At 43.1% G+C, this 26,316-nt stretch overlaps 1 protein-coding gene across 1 annotated transcript; it reads left to right on the forward strand.

The window, feature by feature from the left end:
* Positions 1-388: 388 nt before the first annotated feature.
* On the forward strand, positions 389-15,663 carry LOC311302370 (alpha-2,8-sialyltransferase 8E-like; the record flags this gene model as incomplete). The annotated part of the gene is made up of 7 exons (XM_084428186.1): positions 389-495; positions 5,017-5,097; positions 5,181-5,267; positions 13,209-13,353; positions 14,107-14,219; positions 14,321-14,404; positions 15,171-15,663. 7 exons carry the CDS (start codon positions 389-391, stop codon positions 15,661-15,663), a joined length of 1,110 nt encoding a protein of 369 aa, XP_084284312.1.
* Positions 15,664-26,316: the final 10,653 nt, after the last annotated feature.

Below are 26,316 nucleotides of genomic sequence, written 5' to 3' on the forward strand. Positions count from 1 at the left end.
GTGTTTTTAGGGCTTTTCCAGATATTATCGTTGTTTGGGCTTATAATAAAATAATGCTTCCATACTATACTTCGAAAATAATCTAAACACCGTTCTTGACAAAGGCAATCCCACAGTCAAACACATTACAAAAAATAAAAAATAAAATCCCATCTTCACTTGACAAAATTGCACAACGCAAATTACAGTCAGTATCGGGTTTAAAATCATAACCATTTTACAGGAGAAGAGCGAGTTTGAGAGGGGCGGAGACAAGTTGCGCGCGTGTTTGTGTTTATAACCCCCCCCCCCCCCCCCCTTCTCCTCTCTCTCTCTCTCTCTCTCTCTCTCTCTCTCTCACACACACACACACACACACACACACACTTACTCACTCACAAACTCTCTGATGGCATCGGGGTCTCTCCAGTGGATCTTCACACTGCTGATGGTCCTGATCATCTTTCAGGGTGTGTGTGTGGTGTTTTACTACATACCCGACAAACACTCGTCCAGGTGAGCGCTTTTATCTCAATATTTCATTATAATTCAATAAACGCTATTTAAATGAATTCAAATCGGGCTCTGTGTTGCTGGTTTTTAATTAGCTTAAAGTCTATGACTAGTTTAAGATTTGCGTCTTAATAAGTGCTTTATTTTTATTTTTATTCTAACTGATGACTGTATATTGTGCATGCTGTCATGAAGTTGTTAAATTGTTTTCTGAAGAGTCTAAGAAACACACAAGTGATATTTAAATGTCATTAGTTTAGATGGAAACGTCATTATAATTTTAATCAGAATAGAAATGTTTTAGATTTGTTACGCAGGAGAGTAGAGCTGTTCAGGACTGAATCAGAGATAAAGGTGTTTCACTCTATCGTGCTTCAAATAAATCCTTCAGTTTAGTGCGGTGAAAATATTTGAACCATGTGCTGTATAGGCTATTTCAGCAAAAGTAATTCCAGAAAATGTTTGTAACATCTTAATATCTTAATGCCTTATTGTAGCGTTTATCAGATTAGAGCTGGACTATAATATAGTTATATTTTGTGACGTTATTTAATCGTGGAGTTGACATTTGCTGTCGTCTACAGAAGAAGTTGGACATACTTGTATTACTTGTGTATTAAAAGACCTGGCAATAATATCATTACATTTTGCGATGGAAAAAATAAATCAATTATTGTATTGATTTATTAGTAGGCCTAGATCTGAGTGCTAATATATCAAATACCTTGTTTTCTGTTCAGATGGAATGTTTGTGTGGATGAAACTCCCGTCCTGGGAACTCCAACGTGTTGTCGGGGGAGTTCCCTGTCGAATTGGGATCATGCTATATGTAGCCAATTGCCTTCGAGAGAATTAAAACAAGCCAATGGACATTGGCATGCAAAATTTGCATCCCGCAGCCCGCCTACCAGCGCGTGGCCCTGCATGCCATGGCGCTGCTGCAGGTCCACCAGGCCAAGGCACTCCATGACATGCAGGGGGGTGGTCTCGACCCAGGATTGCTGCAGGAGCTGCGTGCGGCGACGGACTTCGCCCTCTGGGCGACGAAAGTCACTGCACGTTCCCTGGGTCGGGCAATGTCCACTCTGGTGGTCCAGGAGCGCCACCTTTGGCTTTCCCTTGCGGATATGCGGGAAACAGAGAAGAACGAACTTCTCAACTTCCCCATATCCCAAGGGGGACTCTTCGGTGACGCGGTGGAGAGCTTCGCCCAAGAGTTCTCCACTGCCCAGAAGCAGTCGGAGGCAATACGGCACGTCCTGCACAGGAGACGAACTGCGGCCGCTCCTCCTTCAGGGCAGCAGTCTAACCCTGGAGGGCGGAGGTCTGGTCATAAGAGGGCGGCCCAACCCGCTCAGGCGCCTCCGGCCCCTTCCCGAAAGAAGAAGGGCGGAAAGCGTCCCTGAGACGGGCGACCTGGTAGAGGACCTGGATGCTGCTCCACGGGAGGGTGTCTCTGCAAACCTCCTTCCCCCGGGGGAGGGCCGGGCGGAGAATTTTCTGTTAAAGAGTTCTGTTTCGGTTCTGTCTGGTACCCACATTTTCAATAAAAGAGCAGTTTCTACCTCCTCTTCCAGGTCATCCACGGCCGAGACTGGTGGGCACACCCGTCCGAGAGGGTCAGAGTGGCAGTGCGTGCCGCCTCGGAACGGCGCCACTCCTGCTCCCCTCTCCCCAGCTCGTGGATAGCAGTGAGGCTGCGTCACTCCTGTCTGCAGCTGTGCCCGGAGGCGCAGAGACCAGGACACGAGGAGTCAGGGCCTCGTTCCTCATCTCTCCCCCTCCCCTCGCCACCGGGCAGCCCGCAGCAGAATGCCCACGGGCCTTCTCTGCCGTCTGCCCACAGGTGGAAGCAGGTTGGTGTCAAGTTCCACGGCCAGACCCCGCGCTCGGTCGCTACAACGCCACCAGAGCCGGGTCCCTGCCTTCCACCTCGCTGCCCCTCCGCGGGTACGCCGGTGGTTCGGGTGGGCCAGTTGGGACGGTATCTGAAAGCCTGGCTAGCGCTTCCGGGCCCGTCCCGATGGCTCATCCGCACCATTCGGTTCGGCTAAGCAATTCAGTTTGCACGCCGGCCTCCCAAGTTCAGGGGCGTCCACTTCACCCGTGTCCGGTCAGTGGATGCCCCTGTCTTGCGGAAAGAGATCGATGTCCTGCTGGCGAAGGAAGCGATCGAGCCGGTCCCTCCTGCCGAGATGAGGTCCGGGTTTTACAGCCCCTACTTCATTGTGCCCAAGAAAGGCGGTGGGTGACGGCCAATCCTGGACCTGCGAGTTTTGAATCGGGCCCTGCACAAACTCCCGTTCAAGATGCTCACGCAGAAGCGCATTTTCGAATGCATCCGTCCCCAGGATTGGTTTGCAGCGATCGACCTGAAGGACGCGTACTTTCACGTCTCGATTCTTCCTCGACACAGACCGTTTCTACGGTTTGCTTTCGAGGGTTGAGTGTATCAGTACAAAGTCCTACCCCTCGGGCTGGCCCTGTCGCCCCATGTCTTCACGAAAGTCACAGAGGCGGCCGTTGTTCCCATGAGAACAAGGCGTTCACATTCTCAACTATCTCGACGACTGGCTCATTCTAGCTCACTCGCGAGATGTGTTGTGCGATCACAGGGACATGGTGCTTCGACACCTCAGCCGGTTGGGGCTTCAGGTCAACTGGGACAAGAGCAAACTCTGCCCTGTGCAGAGGATCTCTTATCTCGGTATGGAACTGGACTCAGTCGCCCGGACTGCGCGCCTCACGGAGGAACGTGCCCAGTCAGTGCTCACCTGCCTCAGGTCCTTTCGAAGGCAGGACAGCGGTTCCACTGAAACAATTTCAGAGGCTCCTGGGGCATATGGCAGCCGCAGCCGCAGTAACGCCGCTCGGCCTGTTACATGTGAGACCGCTTCAGCGCTGGCTTCACGATCGAGTCCCGAGGTGGGCGTGGCAGAGCGGCACGTTCTGGGTCAAAGTGACCCCGCACTGTCGCCAAACCTTCTCCCCATGGTCGGATCCTGCGTTTCTTCGGGCCGGAGTGCCCTTAGTCCAGGTTTCCAGGCATGCTGTGGTTTTCACAGATGTCTCTGCCATGGGTTGGGGGGCCACGTACAAAGGGCATGCAGTCTCGGGTCTGTGGATGGGGCCCCAGCTGCATTGGCACATCAACTGCCTAGAGTTGCAAGCAGTACGCCTAGCCTTGTGTCCCCTTAAGGGGTTTCTCAGACACAAGCACGTACTGGTCCGTACAGACAGCACTGCGACCGTTGCGTACATCAACCATCAAGGTGGTCTACGCTCCTGTCGTATGTCACGACTCGCCTCCCACCTCCTCCTATGGAGTCAGAAGCATCTGAGGTCGCTTCGTGCCGTTTATGTTCCAGGGGAGCTCAACCGTGTGGCAGACGAGCTCTCACGGCTGCCTCCCCTACCAGGGGAATGGCGACTCCATCCCCAGGCGGTCCAGCTGATTTGGAGTGTCTTCGGAGTCGCACAGGTAGACCTGTTTGCCTCTCCAGACACGACCCATTGCCAGTGGTTTTACTCCCTGACCGAGGGGACCCTCGGCACGGACGCCCTGGCTCACAGCTGGCCCCGGGACCTGCGCAAGTATGCGTTTCCCCCAGTGAGCCTTCTTGCACAGACCCTGTGCAAGGTCAGGGAGGACGAGGAGCAGGTCTTTCTAGTGGCGCCGTATTGGCCCACCAGGACTTGGTTCACGGAACTCATGCTCCTCGCGACAGCCCCTCCTTGGCCGATTCCTCTGAGGAAGGACCTCCTTTCGCTAGAGCACCTTTACGAGGCGCCTCTATACGTTGAAGTGGAACCTGTTCGTAGAATGGTGTTCCTCCCGTCAGGAGGACCCCCGAACTTGCCCGATCAGAGTCGTGCTTTCCTTCCTGCAAGATGGGTTGGAGCGAAGGCAAGGTAAGTAAGTCTTTGGGAAAGCACGACCTGATCATCAGATTCCTTAAGGGTGCTAGGAGGTTTTTACATTTCCAAATAAACTCATTCTGTATGATTTAAAAGCTTGTTTACCCATGGGGACCTCTATTTAGGTCCCCACTGTGCCATAAGTCTGTGTGCATTCAGGTTGAAGTCCCCACCGGGATAGAAAAACAGGTACACACATCACACACACACACACACACACACACACACATAAATCATTGACATGATTCAAAAAGGTTAAATGGTCCTGAAATAAATAGTCACATTTGTGGCCAGTAAAGTTTCCAAAGAACTTTTGATTCTCTTATAGTTCTGTAGAAAAGAACTGGTACTGAAACATTAAGAACCCTTGATAGCCAGCCAAAAGTTAATTAAAAAGAATAGGGTTCTTTGCTGAAAGTAATTATGTATATTTGCTGAAACCTTTATTTTTAAGAGTGAGGAGCAACCCATTAGACAGAACCTACAGGCGCAACAAGAATGTAATAGATTGTGTGCAACAGGGTTATCGGCACTTTTGATTATGTTGATCATTTAGAGGAAAGTTAATGAGCAGCAAAAAAATGACATTTGCTCTTTTTCTTTCAGAGATGTGATGACAGAGGCGCTTCAGAAGCTGCACTGCGAAAAACTCAGATCCAAGTTTTCCGTTATCAAACCAGCCAAAAGGTGCGTGAGAATGAAGATCAACCAGCGATCCTGATATTTCAGAGAACTGATCATTTAATTAAATGCCTTTGTTTCCCTCTCAGTATAAAACTCAAGAAGTTCACGCAGGAGCTGTCAGATTTCATGAGCTGCCCGTACAAATCAAACAAAACTGAGCGGGAGCTAAACAGGTGTGTCTTCATCATCTTTACATTCATGCTTATGCATTTGGCAGGTCATCCAAAGGTGACTTGCATTGCATTCAAGGTTTACATTTTCTAAGTCTGATGGGGATCGTACTGATGATCTTGGAATGATAATTTGCTAATTGAGCAACAGGAACAACTTGTTTGTTCAGTTCCTTTAGTTTCTTTATTCCTCCGTCTTTATGTCCTTCAACAAAGAAGTTAAAGGGCACCTATTATGACTCTTTTCACAAGATGTAAAATAAGTCTCTGATGTCCCCAGACACAATGTGAAGTTTTAGCTCAAAATACGCAACAGATCATTTTTTACAGCATGTTTAAATTGTCATTTTTTTGGGGCTCAGAAAAACGCGCTGTTTTAGTGTGTATCCCTTTAAATGCAAATTAACTGCTGCTGCCGGCCCAGGGGGCGGAGCCTCATGAGCTCGCGCTCAGAAGAACCAGAAGGACAATCTCAACAGAAACTCTCAGTTGCGGTGTTCATTTCGACTCGGCGTCGGACAATAATGCCCACAGAGCCAGAGAATATATGCTGTATAGTGATAGAAAAGGTATAGTTTAGTTTAATTATGGTTATAATTTATTTGTCATATGCTTTTATCCACTATTAATTCAAGCCTGCTGTAGCAAACCCCATCCGAATGATGACCAAAATATACTGATAGAGTTCAGTGAAGTTTATTGTACATCACACAAAAGATGAGCGTTAGTTTTACTCCAGAGAATCACAGTAAGAGCTGAATAAACACAGTATAAGAAGTGAGCATTAAAGTCTTATCCATAAACTCTCTCTCTCTCCCTTTCATTATCAACAACATACACAGCGAAGTACACAAAACACTTGTTACAACTAACAGTAAACAAATATATACACACCTTTTCAGAGGGTGCTTAATAAACTGGTAAACCTTATATCCGTAAAATGACTGGATGAGCTGTGATAAAGTGCGCGCTCTCACTTTAATTTCTGCCGTGGTCAGTAACGTTAGTCCTGTCGCTCTGGAGACCGTAAGCTGGATCACAAACAGTAGCTTACAGATCCATCCTCGATAACAACGAGAGTAAATGAAGACTGCTATGTTCATTCTTACATCCAACAACAACACACCTCAATCGCTTAGGAGACATTCTTGTCTACAGCTGCTCAAGCGTCGAACAATGGCGGACTCTGTGTCCAGATCACTCAGGGCGGGTCTATGCTCAAACTGAAGTGTCAATCAACAGTCGTGGGAGGGGCCTGCGCAATTCTACGTCACATTGCCCTGAATCTGAGAACAGCTCGTTCTGAGACAGTGCTTATGATTTATTGAGATTGTAAAAAAAAACACTGGGTGGATTTTTATCATTCTAGGGTGGTTTTGCTCACACACTGCCAACACACGTTTATGTTCAAACACCAAGTAAAAGTTAATTTTGCATAATAGGTGCCCTTTAAGTTTGAGCAACACTAGTGCATATAGACAACTGGAATCATCTCATGAAACATTTGGTATTTTAGGATAACAGAGTTTGATACTGTGTAGAAGACAGAATCTTTCAGGAACTCCCAAATATGGTTTGTTCTTAAGTCTGTGAGTTTCCATTGATTGATTAACTTTATTGACCCCAGGGGGAAATTCTCTTCCACAGCACTACACTTGTTTAACACACACAACATAACCAATATGAAAAAAAATCCATCCACCTGTTTTTATGCAAATGTAGGGATATCGCATAAATAACAAACAAATGCTGGATGAAAATGTCAAGATGCGCATGAATTCTAAAAATGTGCATAAAAAAATGTATAAATTGCAACTGAGGGGGATACATTTTTTTAATCTGATAAACTGTGATGGAAACACATTTTCCAAATAAATCCCTCGATGTGCCTCAGCAGAGGCTGTGACTGGATAACAGGACTAACCAGCGAACCAATGTTGAATGTTCTGAAAGGCCTGAGTCAAAGTCTGTCATCAGAATGATTTGGTTTAATTCCCTCCAGAAGCGTCTCACACGATTGTGTTCCCGAACACCTGCATCCGAACGCTAGAGAACATGACAGCTTTCATGACAGACATGTTTCATCTGATGCTCGGAGACACAACTCATTTATGATGGAGGGAAAAAGAGCCTGATTGCAGAAACTCAGTTTTATTACTGATATTGCTGTATTCTAATTTTGCAGTCAAGTTAAAGGTAGTGTAGGTAATTTCAGAGAGGCTAGCAATAGCAATTCGCTTTGACAGCATTAGATCACACCATCCCTTCAGAGAGCCTCCAAAGCCAAGCCTCGTCCAAAACACATGAATGCACACAGCCAGAGCAGAGTCTGCAAAGTGTCGCGAGAGACAGCTCTTGTACCACCTGACTTCTGCAGATTCATTTCAGCGTTGATGGTGTTAACATTGAAATGTATAAATTAGAGTCTGAGAACGTGACCAGTTCTAGGTAGAACGTCACGGGTTGCCATCCTGTAATTACGGTTACGACATGGCGTGAACGCAGCATAAGCTCGTTGTTTCAGTTTAAGAGGAACTGTAAAAGGCGGCTGCTGTTTGTTTGTGCTGCTCTGTGACTGACGTCTGTCTACAACTCTGCATAGCCTCACGAAATGCACTGATGACGTGTGATGTCTGCGCGAGCTGGCACACAGAGGTATGGAAATGTTGACAGGCAAGTAGGACATTGTGTCATTACATTCAGACAAACGTTTTTTTGGTCCTGTGACTTCCACATAAGATATATGTAAATGTGTTTTATTTAAACCACTTCTATTATTGATTGCTATCAGGATGTAAAAAGTTTCAACCAGAATAACAAAGTGTTTAAGAAAAAATGGCCTACCCTACCTTTAAAATTGCAACTTCGGATGGAAACATATCTAGTGAAGCAGATTCAGTATTTTACGTCAGATTTTGTGTCTGCACAACTTGTTAAATTGGCACAAAGTTCCCTTTATCATTTCTAGTTAGTGTAAGATAACTTCAAAAAAAGTTAAAATTCTCTTACAGTTACTATTGGTGCATGAGTTGCAAACAGTTTCATGTTTGCTGTAAATATTTTGGCTGTAAATACTGTTTACTGTAAATATTTCATCAATATATATTTAGATATATGTGTAAATATGTAAATATATATATGTATATGTGTGTGTGTGTGTATATATATATATATACATATACATATATACACTCACCTAAAGGATTGTTAGGAACACCTGTTTAATTTCTCATTAATGCAATTATCTAATCAACCAATCACATGGCAGTTGCTTCAATACATTTAGGGGTGTGGTCCTGGTCAAGACAATCTCCTGAACTCCAAACTGAATGTCAGAATGGGAAAGAAAGGTGATTTAAGCAATTTTGAGCGTGGCATGGTTGTTGGTGCCAGACGGGCCGGTCTGAGTATTTCACAATCTGCTCAGTTACTGGGATTTTCACGCACAACCATTTCTAGGGTTTACAAAGAATGGTGTGAAAAGGGAAAAACATCCAGTATGCGGCAGTCCTGTGGGCGAAAATGCCTTGTTGATGCTAGAGGTCAGAGGAGAATGGGCCGACTGATTCAAGCTGATAGAAGAGCAACTTTGACTGAAATAACCACTCGTTACAACTGAGGTATGCAGCAAAGCATTTGTGAAGCCACAACACGCACAACCTTGAGGCGGATGGGCTACAACAGCAGAAGACCCCACCGGGTACCACTCATCTCCACTACAAATAGGAAAAAGAGGCTACAATTTGCACAAGCTCACCAAAATTGGACAGTTGAAGACTGGAAAAATGTTGCCTGGTCTGATGAGTCTCGATTTCTGTTCAGACATTCAGATGGTAGAGTCAGAATCTGGTGTAAACAGAATGAGAACATGGATCCATCATGCCTTGTTACCACTGTGCAGGCTGGTGGTGGTGGTGTAATGGTGTGGGGGTTGTTTTCTTGGCACACTTTAGGCCCCTTAGTGCCAATTGGGCATCGTTTAAATGCCACGGCCTACCTGAGCATTGTTTCTGACCATGTCCATCCCTTTATGACCACCATGTACCCATCCTCTGATGGCTACTTCCAGCAGGATAATGCACCATGTCACAAAGCTCGAATCATTTCAAATTGGTTTCTTGAACATGACAATGAGTTCACTGTACTAAAATGGCCCCCACAGTCACGGGAGTGGAACGGGAGCTTCGTGCCCTGGATGTGCATCCCACAAATCTCCATCAACTGCAAGATGCTATCCTATCAATATGGGCCAACATTTCTAAAGAATGCTTTCAGCACCTTGTTGAATCAATGCCACGTAGAATTAAGGCAGTTCTGAAGGCGAAAGGGGGTCAAACACAGTATTAGTATGGTGTTCCTAATAATCCTTTAGGTGAGTGTATATGTACAGTCTTTCTTTACAAACTGACCTCACCAAATTACTTGTTTGGCCTTAATTCATAATACAGAACTTTTTGTCGCTTCCGCGTATCCATGTGAACTGGAATCATTTTGTTAATGTTTTATCTGTACTGAGGTAAAGGGACGGAGAAGGGGCCTTCACAGGGGAGAGACTAGTTGACACTTCAGGACTGTGTTGTTGTCGTGTCCAGGCGCAGGTACTTCATCAGATCCGGATACGCCCTGAATCTGGCGGACTGCTGTAAACATTGGGATGAACAGAGAGACTAATATTAGTGTAGACGCCATTCTTCTTATGATGCAATGAGTACATCAGGATTTATGGGAAGTGTTCCCGGTTCCGGCTGACCTAACCTGTAGAGCATTACAATAATCTAGCCTTGATGTCATGAATGCATGAACTAACTGTTCCGCATGTCATTGAAAGCATACTGTATGTCGTAATTTTGATATATTTTTAAGATGGAAGAATGCAGTTTTACAGATACTATAAACATGACTTTGAAATGAATGATTGGTATCAAAGAGCACATGTTCCTTACCGACGACGAAGACTTGACAGAGCAGCCGTTAAGTGTTAGACAGTGTGTTAGTCTAGGTAATGACGTGAGGATGTTTTTTTGTCCAATAATTAGAATCTGTTTTTTTCAGAATTAAGTAGTAGGAAATTACTAGTCATCCAGTTTTTTATATCAGCTATGCATTCCGTAATTGTTTTTTTAATCGATAAGTTTTGTCAGAGCGTGAAGAAATATAGAGCTGAGTATCATCAGCATAAGTGAAAACTAATGCCATGCTTCCTAATGATATCTCCCAAGGGTAGCATGTACAGAGTGAACAGCAACGGTCCTAGTACTGAGCCTTGTGGTACTCCATACTGAACTTTTGATCGATAAGACATCTCTTCATTCACTGCTATAAACTGATAATGGTCAGATAAGTATGACTTATGCCATGCTAATGCAATTCCACTAATGCCAACATAATTCGAGTCTATTTAAAAGAATGTTGTGGTCGCTAGTATCAAATGCAGCACTAACATCGAGTAACACTAATAGCGAGACACAACCACGATCGGATGATAAGAGCAAATCATTTGTGACTCTAATGAGAGCAGTCTCAGTACTATGGTACGGTCTAAATCCTGACTGGAAATCCTCGCAGATACCATTTCTTACCATGCTGCCTTTTCTATTAATTTTGACAGAAAAGGTAGATTCGAGATCGGCCTGTAATTGACTAATTCTATAGGATCAAGTTGTGTTTTTTTAATAAGAGGTTTAATAATAGCCAGCTTTAAAAGTTTTTGGTAAATATCCTAATGACAAAGATGAATTAATGATATTAAGAAGAGGATCTATGACCTCTGGAAGCATCTCTTTCAGTAGCTTAGTCGGTATAGGGTCTAACATACATGTCAATTTAGATGATTTAACGAGTTTAGACTCTTTACGAGTTTAACGAGTTTAGAGTTTAGAATTCTTCCTCTTCTATAGCAATGAATGAATGAAATTTTTCCTCAGGGACACTACAATGCACTGTCTGATGCGATACTTTAGTAGACGACTGCATAGTTATAATTTTTTCTCCAATATTATGAATCTTGTAAGTAAAGAAGTTTATAAAGTCATTACTGCTGTGCTGCTTGGAAACATCTGGGATTGAAGCTTTATTTCTCGTTAATTTAGACGCTGTTTATAAATACTGTTTTAAACACTGTTTATTTTAAACACTGTTTTAATACACTTTTTCAAATAAATGCCTAGGGTTTTCTTTGTTTTCTTCTAAGAGGGTTGAAAAATAAGCAGATCTAGCAGCTTTTAAGGCCTTTCTGTACGCAATCGTGCTCTCTATCAATGAAATGCGAAATTTTATTATAATTTTTTTCTTCCAGTTGTGCTCCATTTTCCTGGCTGCTCTCTTAAGGGCCCGAGTGTGCTCGTTGTACCACGGTGTTGGACTATAACACTGTTATAAAAACCTCTGTTTGGCAAGCAGAAATCATTTTACAGCTCAATGTCTAATACAGTATACAACAAATAGAGGGGTGCAGATACAGTGAAATTCAACCAAAAGTTTATTTTCATTACACTACTGTAAAGAGATCTTGCAGTAGATGAAAAGCATTAGAAAAGAAAAGTTCAAATATCCAAAGAATTGAACAGTAACTTGGTTTAGCAATACAATACAGTATACTGTCAATCACAGTACTGTAATAAAAAAAATTCGAATTCATGTCCGCCACGGAGCATGAGCCCGAGCCAACGCCAAAGGCCTTCTTCGTCCCGGAGCCCATGCACAAGAGAAGTCTGACCAGGCTAAATTGTCCGTCCATGTGGGGTTGCTTGTGGAGTAAGAAGGCATGAAAGGAAGCCCCGCCCACAACACAGTCGACAATATATTCTCATCCACAACATTGACGAGTTTGCATACAGACAGGATGCTGGACAACTGGCTGTCTGGAGCAGTCATTACAATCTGGAGCTGATCACCCTCAAAACAGTTGAGATGATAGTGGACTTCAGGAGAAAGCGAGAAACTCGCTTTACTCCACCTCGGTCTGTCAACTCCACCTGGGCTTTTCCCTCCCTCGGCTCCACCAGACTCCATCGTCCTTGCGGCTTCACCAGGCTCCCTTGTCCCTCCGTTTCTGGCTCCGCCTTGGTCAGATGTCGTCCTGCCTGCACCATGGACTCCCGAGGCATCCGCTGCACTCCGTCTCTTCACCCTTTCGGCTCCGCCTTCCCTCCGGCTCCACCTCGGCCCTCAGTCCCAATGGCTACACCATAGTCCTTTAGATACCCTGGATCCACTTCTGACGCTCTTCACTGCGGCTCAGCCTCCAGGACCATCTGTGTTGCCCGTTCTCGTTGGCTTTTTGTCTGCACGTAGGGCTTCACTTCCATCGGCTTCATCACTGTCCATCGTCCTCTTAGTGTCAACAGCCAAGCCTCCACCATGGCTCCTCCCTCCCTCCCTCCCTCCCTCCCTCCCTACTCTTTCCCTGTGTATATAAGCCCTGAGTTTTCCTAAATTCCTTGTCCAGTATTTAATGTGATGCTAGTTGTTTGTATGTATGCTCTTGCTCCTTGTGTTAATTAAATGTATCTAGTTATTCATTCCATGTCCCGTTCTTCGCTCCTTGGATTATACATAGCAGCACGTAACATTCATACAGTACACAATATTTTCTCCTTACTATTTGCAATTACTATATATGATATTAGATTACGATTATTTACTGTAATCTATGGATGCTGTTCTCCGTTTTTTTGATGTAGAGTCTAATGAATGATCTGTAGTGTTTATATATTGACTGATGTGTGTATGATCTGAAAGCATTGTTTGAGTACAGGTGAAATGGTTTTGAACCGATCTGGCAAAATCAAACGTAATGTTTAAATAGTGTTTAAAGAGACAAGCTTGTAAAACTGTTCAAACAATAAATCGTAGCATACTGAACTGGGTCGTTTTAACAGAGATGATTATGTAATATGAATCCTCATAAACTCTTCTCTTTCTCTCTCTGTGTGTTTATGACAGAATCCGGCTGCAGTTTTGTTGTAACGCCACAGGATCATTCATTCTCACCCAACGCAACACAGCCATCAATCAATCCATCCAATATGAAACAAGCACAACAAAAACATACAAAATGAATGCAGCACTCCACAGTATGCTGCCTGAGGTGTGTGTGTGTGTGTGTGAGAGAGTGTGCTTGTGCGTTTTTGTGTGTGTGTTCTTGTGAGTGTGAAAGAGAATGTGTGTGTGAGAGAGAGTGTGTTGTGTGTGAGAGAGAAAGAAAGGGTGTGTGTTTGTGGCAGTGAGTGATTGTGTATGTATTTTTGAGAGAGTGAGAGAGTTTTGAGCCGGACATTTTTGGTGTCCATGAGGAAAACAGCTTAGAAATCACACTAAGTGAGGTTTACTGAAAATGTAAAAATGCTGAAAGTTTTGTGTGATGGGTAGGTTTAGGAATAGGGTTAGTGTAAGGGGAGAGAATGTACAATTTGTACAGTATAAGAATCATTATGTTTTTGGAAAGTCCCCAAAAACCCCAACGTGTGTGTGTGTGTGTGTGTGTGTGTGCATGTTAATGTGTGCATGCATGTGTATGTGTGTGCTTGTATGTGTGGTTAATGAGGACCCAAATATGTGGTATAAAAATGTAAACATGGTTTATGAGGACACTACCTGTGTCCTTGTAACCCAAATGGCGTTAAAATCATAGTAACAGTTTTTTAAAAGTTTTTAATAAAAAAATGCAGAAAGTTTTGTGTAATGGGTATGTGTAGGGGTTGGGTTAGTGTAAGGCAAGAGAATATACAGTTTGTACAGTATAAATATCATCATGCCTATGTAAAGTCTCCATAAACCACACATTCAAGTGAGTGTGTGTGTGTGTGTGTGTGTGTGTGTGTGTATGTGTGTGTGTGTGCAGGACTTCTCCTGGTCCGGTCAGCGTCTGAGTCGGTGTGCTGTGGTCGGCAGCGGTGGGATTTTGAAAAACAGCAGCTGTGGACGTGAGATTGACAATGCAGACTTTGTTATACGGTAAACGCATCCCATCATTCCTTGCTCCCACACTGACCACAACACATCCATCAGTATTCATCCATCCTTCCTGTTAATATGATGTTTTCTCTCTCTTTCAGGTTTAATTTGGCAACAGTTAATGACAGTGATGTTGGACTGAAGACGGATCTGGTAACCATCAACCCCAGTCAGCTTCAGTCAGTGTTCACACACACACACACACACCAATAAAAACACAGCTTTGATTATCATTTAAATGAAGACTTTTCAGGTAAATTTTTTGCCCTCAGAATCTTTTTTTATTGATTGCTATTTCTAAATAAAATTCTAACTACTGCTTTAATAAAAAACAACATGCCTGGACACTTGTTCTAAGGGTACTCCAGTCCGTAGAATGGCAAAGTCATGGACCAATCATCGGTCGATCCTTCTGGTCAATTTCTATGAACCAGTCTACGTACGAACATGAGAATGCGTTTCTGCATTTGCATCTTGAACAGGAGCTTGTGAAGGGCCTGGTTTAAGACTTGCAGATCCAAGATTGGCCGTAACCATAACTTTAAAAAGACACTTGTCGTCCGATTTGCTCTTTTAGGAAAAAAATACTCTTTTTGACTGAAGGGCCCTGGGGAGAATCGCTGCACTACAAACACGCTGGTGAAACACTGCTTAATGCGCCCTTTTCACCAGTCTAGAGAGATCGGTTGAATGAGTGGATGTGGGCCGCCATCTTATTTACCCATATGTATGGGGGAGTGGCTTGGCATGCAAATTCCAGTCACCAATTCCATTGGCCGTTTTTATAAAACTCAGAGATGATAGGGGCTCCCAAGTGAGACCCCATTTGTCAGTCAACATAACGTAGTATTGACTGACAGATGGGGAACAGAGACATATTTCCCTGGCATACACATATATGATCATCTAGTGTTCTGTCATTAGTGTTTATTAAAAACTGTGCTTCTGTAGATACAAAAACCTGGAGAAGGATCCGGATCCATTGGTGGAGCGGGTCAGTGTGTACGGAAACGCCTCCCTCATTATTCCTGCCTTCGCCTACACGTTCTGCACATCAGCGTCAATCAAAGCACTCAAAGTCCTCCAGCCAATCAGACCTCAGCAGCCGGTGGTGTTCTTCAGCCCCTCTTACCTGCGGACACTGGACCGGTTCTGGAAGGGGCGTGGCCTACGGGAGGTGCGCCTCTCCACGGGATTCCTTTTAATCAGCACTGCACTGGAACTGTGTGAGCATGTTCACGTTTACGGATTCTGGCCGTTCGACAGCGACCTGCAGGATCAGCCAATTCCATACCATTATTATGACCTGAAGCGCCCGTCCCGACACATGCACAAGATGCCGGAAGAGTTTGTGCGGCTACTGCAGCTCCACAGCCAGGGGGCGCTGACACTGCACCTGCAGCCCTGCTCCTCACCAGGGGCGGATCGAGAAAATCATTTTTAGGGTGGCATTATAGGGTTCGCATGAGGACTATCCCAGGTTGTTGGGTTGTTGGATTAAAATATTTAGAACAATGTTATATTATCGCAAATGTTTCCAAGAACGTTTATATCCTGAGAAATCCACAATTTTAACCAGTATAATGGCCCGAGTCATTGTCTCTGACTGACCCCTCAGTCTCTGTCCTCTGCTCTGCTGTCTTTGATAAGTTTGAGCCTGTGACTTTGTGTGTGTTACAGGAGATTGTTGGTAATTTGAAGCCCTCAGGTCCTCCACATGATGCTATCCCTCCTTGACTCTTTAAGGAGGTTTTTCCCACTGTAGGACCATCTGTTCTTGCAGTTGTTAATAGCAGTCTGTCCTCAGGTGTGGTCCCTAAAAATTTTAAACACGCAGTAGTGCAACCTCTGCTTAAAAAACCTGGTCTTGATCCTGCAGATCTTGCAAATTTCAGGCCTATCTCCAAACTACCTTTTCTTTCAAAAATTCTTGAAAAGATAGTCTGTAATCAAATAATGGCTTTTTTTGAAAGACCACAATATCCTCGAAGTTTTCCAGTCCGGTTTTAAATCTCTACACAGCACAGAATCGGCTCTTTTAAAAGTTTTTAACGATATCTATTTAGCTACCGATTCTGGTGACTATGTTGTTCTTGTGCTTCTTGATTTACCTGCTGCATTTGATACTGTGGACCATGAAATTCTGATTTCTCGTTTGGAGCATTGGGTGGGCATAAAGGGCATAGCGCTTGAATGGTTCAGGTCGTATTTGGAAGGTCGGACTCTCTGTGTCAGCTGTGGGAACTCTGAGTCTTCTTCTGCACCTCTCTTGTGTGGGGTCCCTCAGGGCTCAGTTTTGGGCCCTCTTCTTTTTTCTCTTTATTTGCTGCCGCTTGACTCAATAATTAGGAAGCATGGCATGTCATTCCACTGTTATGCGGATGATAGCCAGATTTACATGCCTCTTAAAAAGAATGACACTGTCAGGCCGTTAATGGAGTGTCTTGATGATATAAAAGCCTGGATGGCTATTTATTTTTTAAGTTGTAATGCAAATAAAACAGAAGTGATGATTTTTGGTGGCACCACTGGGACCCGTTCCAGCATGCTTTGCAAGGGACTGCATTTAGGGATTAAAGTGTTATTTTATGTGTTTTTCTGTAAATGGAAAGATGTTGTTAGTTAATGTTAGTGTTTAATATTCAGTTATGTTAGAAACTTAGAGGACTTTCTGTAATGTTTTTGAATTTTGTGGTTACCATTATGCAGAAGAGTGTAGCGTCGCTGCTTTTCTGCAGCAGACAAAGGTGCCATTTCCTGACAAATACATACCATTTAAGCTATTCTTTCTTGAAGGTATAACAAATAAATGTATAATACATTAATTATAAGTACCAATTCAAGCTGTAAACACTTATTTATTTAGCATTTACACCCACTCTGTTACAATATGTCCACCCTGTTACTGTGCAAAACTTTAAGCATTAAAAATGTATTACTAACAAAAATATATATTTTGGTGAGGAATTTTATAAATAAGAATATACAACAATATTTAAAAAAAGGAGTTTATTTGATTTGTATTACTTATAGTTGTGGCTGAAGTTATGCAAGCTTACTTGGGGACATGGCAGTTTAGCCTACTTGCACTAAAATCAGAGAAATGATTTTTTAATTAATTAATCCTGGGTACATATTATTGTGTTCTATGGTAAAGGGGGATAAACTATTTAAGATGATCATTTAGAAACAAGAAACTTGCCCCACCCTACATTTCTGAGCTACTTTATCATTATACACCCACTCGTTCTCTCAGGTCAGCTGATCAACTGCTCCTGTATGTGCCCAAAACAAGTCATAAAGCTTTTATCTTTGGCCTTTAACACCAGAAGTTGACATTTTGTTTATTTTATTGTTTTTATGGTTTGGCTTTTTTTCAAATTTTTTTGTTTTTTTAATTTGTTTTATATTGTATTTTATGTTTTGTATGAGTTATGTATTGTTGTGTTCTGTTTTTGTATATTCTTCTGTACAGCACTTTGGTCAACTTCGGTCGTTTTAAAGTGCTATATAAATAAAGTTTGATTGATTGATTGATTGATTGATTGTGCGGCCTGTCAGTCATGTCATATCAGCCTTAACCTTGACAAGTATCAATTCAAGTTAGGTTTGTAGTTATCCTAGGGTTATGTTGGTAACAGTCCATGTTTATTTATTACTATCTTGAAATTAAGACGTAGTTTCCAATAAATTACCTTGTCTTACATAGTTGTTGTTCATTGCTACACCCATTTATAGAGGGTTTATCAAATAATTTACCTTACACTTACCTGGTAACTACCCCGCAGGAACAGTTTTCCCTAATGTCATGGCACATCTTAAATACTGGGTATGTTCTTGCAGATGTTTTTACAATTTACTCAGTAAGTGTGAGATATGAGTTCTATCTCTGACTGTGCCAGAATCAGCCAATCGTCCAAATAGTTCAAAATTCGCATACCCTGACCTCTCAGGGGAGCGAGTGCCGTGTCCATGCACTTCGTGAATGTACGGGGTGCTAAAGACAGGCCGAATGGCAGGACGGTGTATTGATATACCTGACCGTCGAAGGCGAATCTCAAGAATGGCCTGTGACGGGGTATAATCTGAATCTGAAAATATGAGTCTTTCAGATCGAGAGAAATAAACCAGTCCCTCGGGCGAATTTGCGCGAGGATTTGTCTGGTTGTGAGCATTTTGAACGGTCGCCTCATGAGAGCTGTTCAAATATCTCAGATCTAAGATCGGTCTGAGAGCTCCGTCCGTTTTGGGCACGAGGAAGTAACGGCTGTAAAAGCCTGACTCGCTCAGAGACTCGCTTCTATTGCCCCCTTGCACAGCAGCTTTGCTATTTCTGCACAAAGTAGGTGTGCTACTTCCAAATTCACTCTCGTCTCGGCCCGTGCTCGAAAGCGCGGGGGACGGCGAGCAAACTGTACTGTAGCTTTACAGTATTCAGCACCCATTCTGATACGCCCGGAATCGCTTCCCATGCTTTTGCATGTATGGCTAGGGGTAGAATGGCCTCTGGGTTCCGAGCGCTCTCGATACCTGAATACGCCGGCTCGCTGACAGCGATGGCTGGCCAGTTTACACTCAATGACTCGATCACTTTGGACGGAGAACATTCTGTGGCGAGAAAAGCGGGACGTGTGAGCGGCGCCGGGGGTACAGTGTTTATCAATAAGTGTGAGCGCTCGTGAAAGGGCACAGGGCTTACATTCACAACACGGCCGGTATGTGGTATTAAAGGTTCCGTCCCCTGGGATAACCGTGTAACAGAGCGGGCAGTGAGTAGGTGTGGGCACATTTCCTACATTTAACACTCGAGCGGCGTGTGCCAGCTTTATGTGAGTGGGCTCTGTGAGAGTGAGAGACACAGGGGAGATCGTGCTTGTGTGTAGGGGTGAACACTGGGACGTAGGCACATTTTCTACACTCAGAACACCATCGGCGTGAGCCGGATAACCAGAATTGTACTCTTACGAGATTTCTCTGGGGTGCCGTAAAAATGGTGTTTGAGTGCAGGCGAGCGGGTTGTACAACGTGCTCGTTGGCTGCAAAATACACATCTGCAGTCGCCTTTTTAAGGGGACTGACAAAGCAAAAATGCTCTGAAGGCTCATATGTTTAGACGCTCATAAATACTCGAGCACCATCGTGTGAGCGGGAGGGTGCGAGAGGCGGGTTCGCTTTCTGTATGTAAGAAAGCTGGCCGCGAGCTCGGAGAAGCGAACAGCATAATTTTTATCTGACGCCAGAGCCAGGACACAAAGCCTAAGATTTCGCCACTGAGTCACAGGGGGAAAACACATAAGCTTTCGGTTAGCGCGAGCATATAAGAGAGCATCATCATGTTTTGTGTCGCCGTTTGTTTGCAGGCGTGCGTGTATTATAACAGGCTCGTTTAAGAGGGGACTGAGAAATGTGAGAGAATTGGAGGTTGGTCCGGCCTCGGCGGGGCTAAAAACACTCTCTCTCCTCCTTTCGCCGGTGAGTGAGGCACGCGGGGTGCTGAACATTGCTCGTGACCGTCCGCTCTGACATCCCTTGTGAACGACGCAGTTTGCACGGCTCAAACAAAAGGGAGAGAGAGCGGGAAGAGGGGTCGTGATAGGCGAACAGCCAGAGAGCGTCATCATGTCTTGTGACGGCGTTTGTTTGCAGGCGTGCATGTATTATAACAGGCTCGTTTACTGCAATATTGATATTTCCAGTCGTCTGAACTTAAGAGGGGACTGAGAAATGTGTGAGAAATGGAGGTTGGTCCGCCTCGGCGGGACTAAAACACTCTCTTTTCTCCTTTCGCCGGTGAGTGACGTGCGCGAACGGGGCGCGAGGGCGGGGTAGCTTTCCTGTAACGTAAAGAAAGCTAGCCCCATGACCGTCCGCTTCTGACATCCCTTGTGAACGGCGCAATTTCTCTTTTAGAAGAAGAGAGAGTGTGTGTCGCGGCGGCGAACACACACAGCAGAAAACGGATATGATGCCGGATAGCGTAGCAGGCACAGATGGCTGAAGGCGGCGAAGATGACCGGCTTCCTCAGACGCTGTCCTAAGCTTGCTGGTCGCTTGCTTCAACGGCGGCGGCTTCTCTCAGAGTCCCGCGAAGAGCTTCGCTGAAGAGATGAAAATCAGGTAAGCAGCCCCCGAGCCCTTCCTTAAATACCAGCCTGGTCTCATTGTTAATACGTAGGTCTTAATACGTAATTTTCAAAGATAGAAAACGTACTTTTTTGTACGTTTGGATGTATGCTGAAACGTATAATATGGACGTATCTGCAACGTTTAAACGTAACATTATTACGTTTTTACAGCTAAAAAACGTAAACTATTTACGAATATTTCATATCATAAAGATCTGTATAATTTCCTTTTTACCATTTTATAGATTATAAATGTAAGACCCCTTAACCCTACTCCCACACGGTCCACACCTAAACATACCCATTTTATTGACAATATTAAAAGGATAAAACGTAATGGACAGATATGTGTAGGGAAATGGCAGTTTTATTAACAATATAGCATTCAAAAATAGTTTGAGCCACTAATCCTACCCCTACCCCTAAACCTAACAATTTCTTAAAACTAGGTAGGCTACAATTATAAAGAAAAACAACAGACAGACACGTATAATCACAATAACTTATTTATTGAGAAAATGTCAAAACCGGTACCAAAAGTCGTTCACATGACGATGTGTCGCAGTCCTCTCTGGCAGTATATAATCGTTTTGTATGAGGTAACGTTACAGAGCAGAATTTAAGTTATTAGTCCATGAAAATGTTAATCCGGTTTCGGTTCGCTGTTCGCTTCGCTCTGTGAAGGCGCGCGCGCTTCTCCATTTCAAATGTAGCACACCAACTTAAACACGGCATGTCGCAATCTGTGACGAAGCATGCGAGAGCCAATGAGCGGTTGATATCATTGCCGTAAAACATTTCGTAACGCTTCGGGCGCAATTTTTGAATTTGAATTCACTACGAGCGCGGGATTTACGTTTACGGTCTCTGCTGAGAATGGAGATGAAGATTGCTGGATAAAGGGCTGAATTTGGATCTGTTTCTTGCAAACAACGTATGGATTCTAAAGATTTGGATTACATCAAGCTAATAAAATGTACTGTAACTGTCATTTATTTATTTGCCAAACAACACTGTAATTTTCTTTCAATTTGTGCCAGTTGGGTAAACGGATCCACAACAGCTTTGCGTACATCGTTGGAGTGGCGAAATGGTTCCTAATGTCGTTGATATAGTAAAGCTTAATAAATGCAATTATACTATCGCCTTGCCAAGAGCACCTTGTCTAGGGCAAACTCCCTGTTAAGTCCTGCGGCCAGCCTGGTATACTGTGTAGTGGTGGTACCATCTAAAGCCCATTCTGCTTCTAGAAAAGTCTTGGTTGGTCGTGTAGTCACCCCTCTTTGGGGTGACGGTTGGATACCTCTTAAGTTAGTCAATCCCAGTGACAGACCTGTAACACTGAGGTTGAACACCAAAGTGCCTGATATCTACCCTTGTATTGCGATGTGTGTGAAAAAGAGACTGAGCTTGCACCAAAGTCCAGTGCTCAGCAGTTGACGGCTATGGCGGATAAGCCTGTCTCGCTAATCGGCAGGCTCCAACAGTGTGGGCTATAGGCTGTTGACTTAGAAGCATGTGAGGTTTCAGAATTCTGGAAGGCGAAGTTGCGTGACCTGATCCTTGAGTATGAGGATATTTGTTCTTGACATTGGTGAAGTCAAGGACTTTGTGCACAGAATTCGTGTGGTTGATGGAGAGGACATGTCGCTTACCATGCAGATGAGTCCACCCCTTCACAGTACCAGAAGTTACATGTAGCTTTGAATGAGATGGAGGAGAGGGGAATAATCTGTAAGTCAGTTAGCGAATTTGCATCGCCTTTGGTTCTGTGCTGGAAAAAGAATGGCGATCTTCGCATTTGCACAGATTTCCGCTGGCTTAATGCATGAGCTGTGAAAGATGCGAAAGATGTGAAAGATGCTTGGTGACAAGATGCTTGGTCCCAGCGCTTGGTGACAATTCACTCTTTAGCACTATGGATTTGACCTCAGGATTTTATAATATCCCATTACATGGAGACGACAAAAAACACACGGCATTCACGTTCTATACTTTCGCAATTGAGTCCTGGAGAAAATAGGGCTCTACCTATTGCCTTCGTGAGTAAATCACTGACTAGAGCACAAGACCACTATCAAGCACACCACCTTGAGTTTCTCTGCCTTAATTGGGCTGTGTGTGATAAACTTAGCCATTGGCTAAAAGGGCACAAGTTCACAGCTTGGCCAGATAATAACCCCTTAACACATATCTTGACCAAGCCCAGGCTCGACGCCTGTGAACAAAGATGGGTGGCAAAACTCGCTGCTTTTGAGTTTGACATCAAATATGTTCCTAGCCCAAAGAATTCCATAGCTGATACTTTGAGCTGGCAACCTTTTGTTGATGGCCGAGTTAGTCACCGCATTGTTTGCGTAGCAGCCAACAATTTGGTAGCAGAGTCAAGGAACCATACCTGTGCTTCTGTCCAGGATGTTTTTTGATTGTCAAACACCAGTAAGTGGTCGGCAATGCGAGGGCTGCAGAGGATGCTTGTGATCAGCTGGAGGTCATTCCAGACAATGATGCAGTCGGAAATTTCTCAAGTGCTGAAGTGGCAGACGTCTTTTCTAACCATCTTTCTTGGGATGAAGGAGCAAATGTGAGGGCTGTTCCTATGGTCGGATTTGTCCAACAGGTCACAGATGTTGGGTTTGATGCCCTTCCTTCATATTCTCACCAAGAACTGAGAAATAAAAAACTTGAGGATGAACAGTTGCAGAGGGTGATATTCTATGTTGATCAAAAGCGAAGACCTTCAAGACTAGAACGTATTGGAGAACCTAGAGCTGTACAGAAGCTTTTGAAGTAGTGGGAGAGGCTATCTTTGCATGATGGTGTCCTGTATCATGTCTCAAAGGATCCTTTGACACATCGCAAAAGATTTCAATATGTAGTACCGCCTTCTCTAAAGACCGAAGTGTTGAGGAGTTGTCATGATGATGCTGGACACCAGGGCCAGTATCGTACTCTCCAACTTTCCCCCCAGCATTTTCACTGGACGGACATTGAACAAGATGTTCATGAATAATGTGAAGGTATGTGGCCGTTGTGTGCTTGCAAAAACACCAGAGCCAGAGGGTTGGGCTCTATTGGAGAGCGTTAGGACTTCAGCTCCACTTGAGTTGGTCTGCATTGATTTCTGGACGGCGGAAGATTAACAAAATAGGTCAGTTGATGTTTTAGTGGTCACTGACAATTTTACCAAGCTTGCCCATGTCTTTTGTTGCCCAGACCAGTCCGCTAGGTCAGTAGCAAAGAAACTTTGGGATAACTATTTCTGTTATTGTGGTTTCCCAGAATGCATTAATTCCGATTATGGGGGCCAACTTTTGTAGTGAGCTCATTAGACACTTGCTTGAGTTCTCTGGTTTTAAGAAATCACAAACGACCCCATACCATCCTATGGGCAATGGAACCACTGAAAGATTTAATCAAACTGCTGTGTTTCTTTTCTTTCTGTATATTCGTTTTGATTATGCTTATATGTATGATTTTTCGACAGTTTTGTGACCGGATGACCAACAATTGGTGTTTTCTCAAGTCTTTCCAGGTATGATGTATTATTGTTTGTATAATGTTATGTTTTTTTTTTTTTTTTTCATGACAGTATATATATATAAAAAAAGACTAGATATAAGAAAAGAGCTTAAATAATGTAAAAGTCATTTATTTATTGACAAGTGTTCATATTTTGAAAAAAGTAGTTTAAGTACTTTGTCCCAAGTCTGCTAGTTTATGCTGGATTTAATTACATTTTTTATTTTTTTGGCAGGTTTTGTTACGGAAACCTGGCAACCATGCGGGAGGCAGGTAGGTAGTGCTTATGTCTGTTGCTATGATTGCTGCTGTTTTTGTTTTGTTGTTGTTGTTGTTGTTGTTTTTACAAAAATCCATTATTCTCACTCCAAGCTGAACCCAAAAGTTGGCAGTCCTGAGTAAAGTGTTAACTTCAACACAATACATGTAGTGTGATTTATATTGAAGCTACTACATTGATTATAAAAACAGTCAAACTATTAAAATATATTTAAATAGTATTTTTATTACTCCTGAATCTCGCTCCCCATGAGAGAACTTGAATGAACACAGTAGCAAATCACCACTGTATAAATCAATTAATTCTAAATGTTTTTTTTTTCAAGGAACATGAGCAAGATCATATCTAATACCATGGTATATAAAATTACCATATGATATGTTTTGAATATACTGTGCCATGGTATGACTTTTCTACTCACCAAGGCTATATTATTTGATCAAAAATACAGTAAACATACTGAAATATTATTACAATGTAAAACAGCTGTTTTCTATGTGAATATATAGTAAAGTGTAATTTATTCCTGTGATCACAGCTGAATGTTCAGCATCATTACTCCAGTCTTCAGTGTCACATGATCCTTCAGAAATCACTCTAATATGATGATTTGATGCTCAAGAAACATTTCTTGTTTTACACGCTCTTGCACTTAAAGGGATAGTTCATCCATAATTCCCATTATCATGTTGTTCCAAACCTGTAAAAAAGGCACTTTCAAAAAAACATTTGTGTGTGTGTGTGTGTGTTTTACAGAAGAAAAGAAGTCTTTGGACTGACACGAGAGCAAGTTTATGATGACTGAATGATCATTCCCTTTAAATGCTGCACTTGTGTGATCATTCCTCTCCACCACAAGGTGGCGGCATCTGCAAACATTAGATTACATTTGTGCTCGACATTGCTCCTAAGACTTTGGAAAAGCATAGCCTACTAATATTACTGTAGTATTTAGATTAATGTTGCATATATGAACATGTTTATAGACTCAGAAAACCCAGATAATCTACTTAATTTTCTAAATTTGCTGCCGGACACTGCTGGAGAAAATGTATCCCACAATGCAATGGACTCAACTTGACCTTCCATTTGTAGTTACATTTTTAGACCAAACTGAATTAAAACTACAATTAAAATAAAACAATTTTATTCTAGCTTCATGATTTTATTCTACCTTTATTCTAGCTTCATTTCTTTTTTTTTCTAATCAACACTTAAACAAGTTTCATAAATAAGCAACATTTTATGTACGTTGTATGCGAGTGTTTTGTTAGAGGGAAACAAGATATATTTCTAGTTTCAACATTTTAAAATGTTCATACATTCCTCTTTAAATGCAATAAGTATCAGCTTTGTTGCACAGTGAACCATATTTGGTTTTCGGCCATTGAAAATGGGTAAAATTCAACAATTTGGACATGGAGCCGCATTGAGATCACGATATCTCTGGAAGTGAACCATACTGGGCCTTATAAATATGGATACCAAAAGAAAAGTTGGTTGAAAACCAAAATATATAAGGATATTGAGATATCTTTTACACTTATTGAGTTACAGGCATGCAAATTTGGGGCATAAAACACAAGAAGTGCTTTTTTCCCAGTTTTGAACGGTCACTGTTGGCATATAATGCAACAAAGACTGCTAAAGTCAACAGATTTTACTAATAAAGATAACAATAGGTCTGTTTGAGACGAATACAGTCACTGGTTTGAAGAAGATCATTTGGACCGCAGTATAAGAGTGTGTTGTTTGGATGTGTTTGCTCTGGATCCGCAGACTCACACCGAGCTTGAGGAAAGTTTTCCTAGAATGAGCGTCGGTCACATGATGAAGAGCCTATAGGAAGTGTGAGATTCCCTATAGCGGCGGGAAGCCGGACCCCAGTCTGGAAGTGATTATTATAGGAATGATTTACTTTAATGCAGTGACGTTTGCCCATTAACAAGCCATGATTATTACACGGCTCTCCGGAATACTTGACTGCGATTGGTCAATTGTGACATTCATTGTATAATGTTGTACATCTGTGCTAATTTCATTCAAATTTTGTATAGTTTTCTCCTACAACAGGTTTACATGCATCCAAAGTCAAAAACACTTTTGTTTTCTTATAATATACATCGCACATCAGCTCTTTTCTCATGGTGTCTGTAAAACTGTGTAAACC

Source organism: Rutilus rutilus, assembly GCF_951802725.1.
Source record: "Rutilus rutilus genome assembly, chromosome: 13".
NCBI lineage: Eukaryota > Metazoa > Chordata > Actinopteri > Cypriniformes > Leuciscidae > Rutilus > Rutilus rutilus.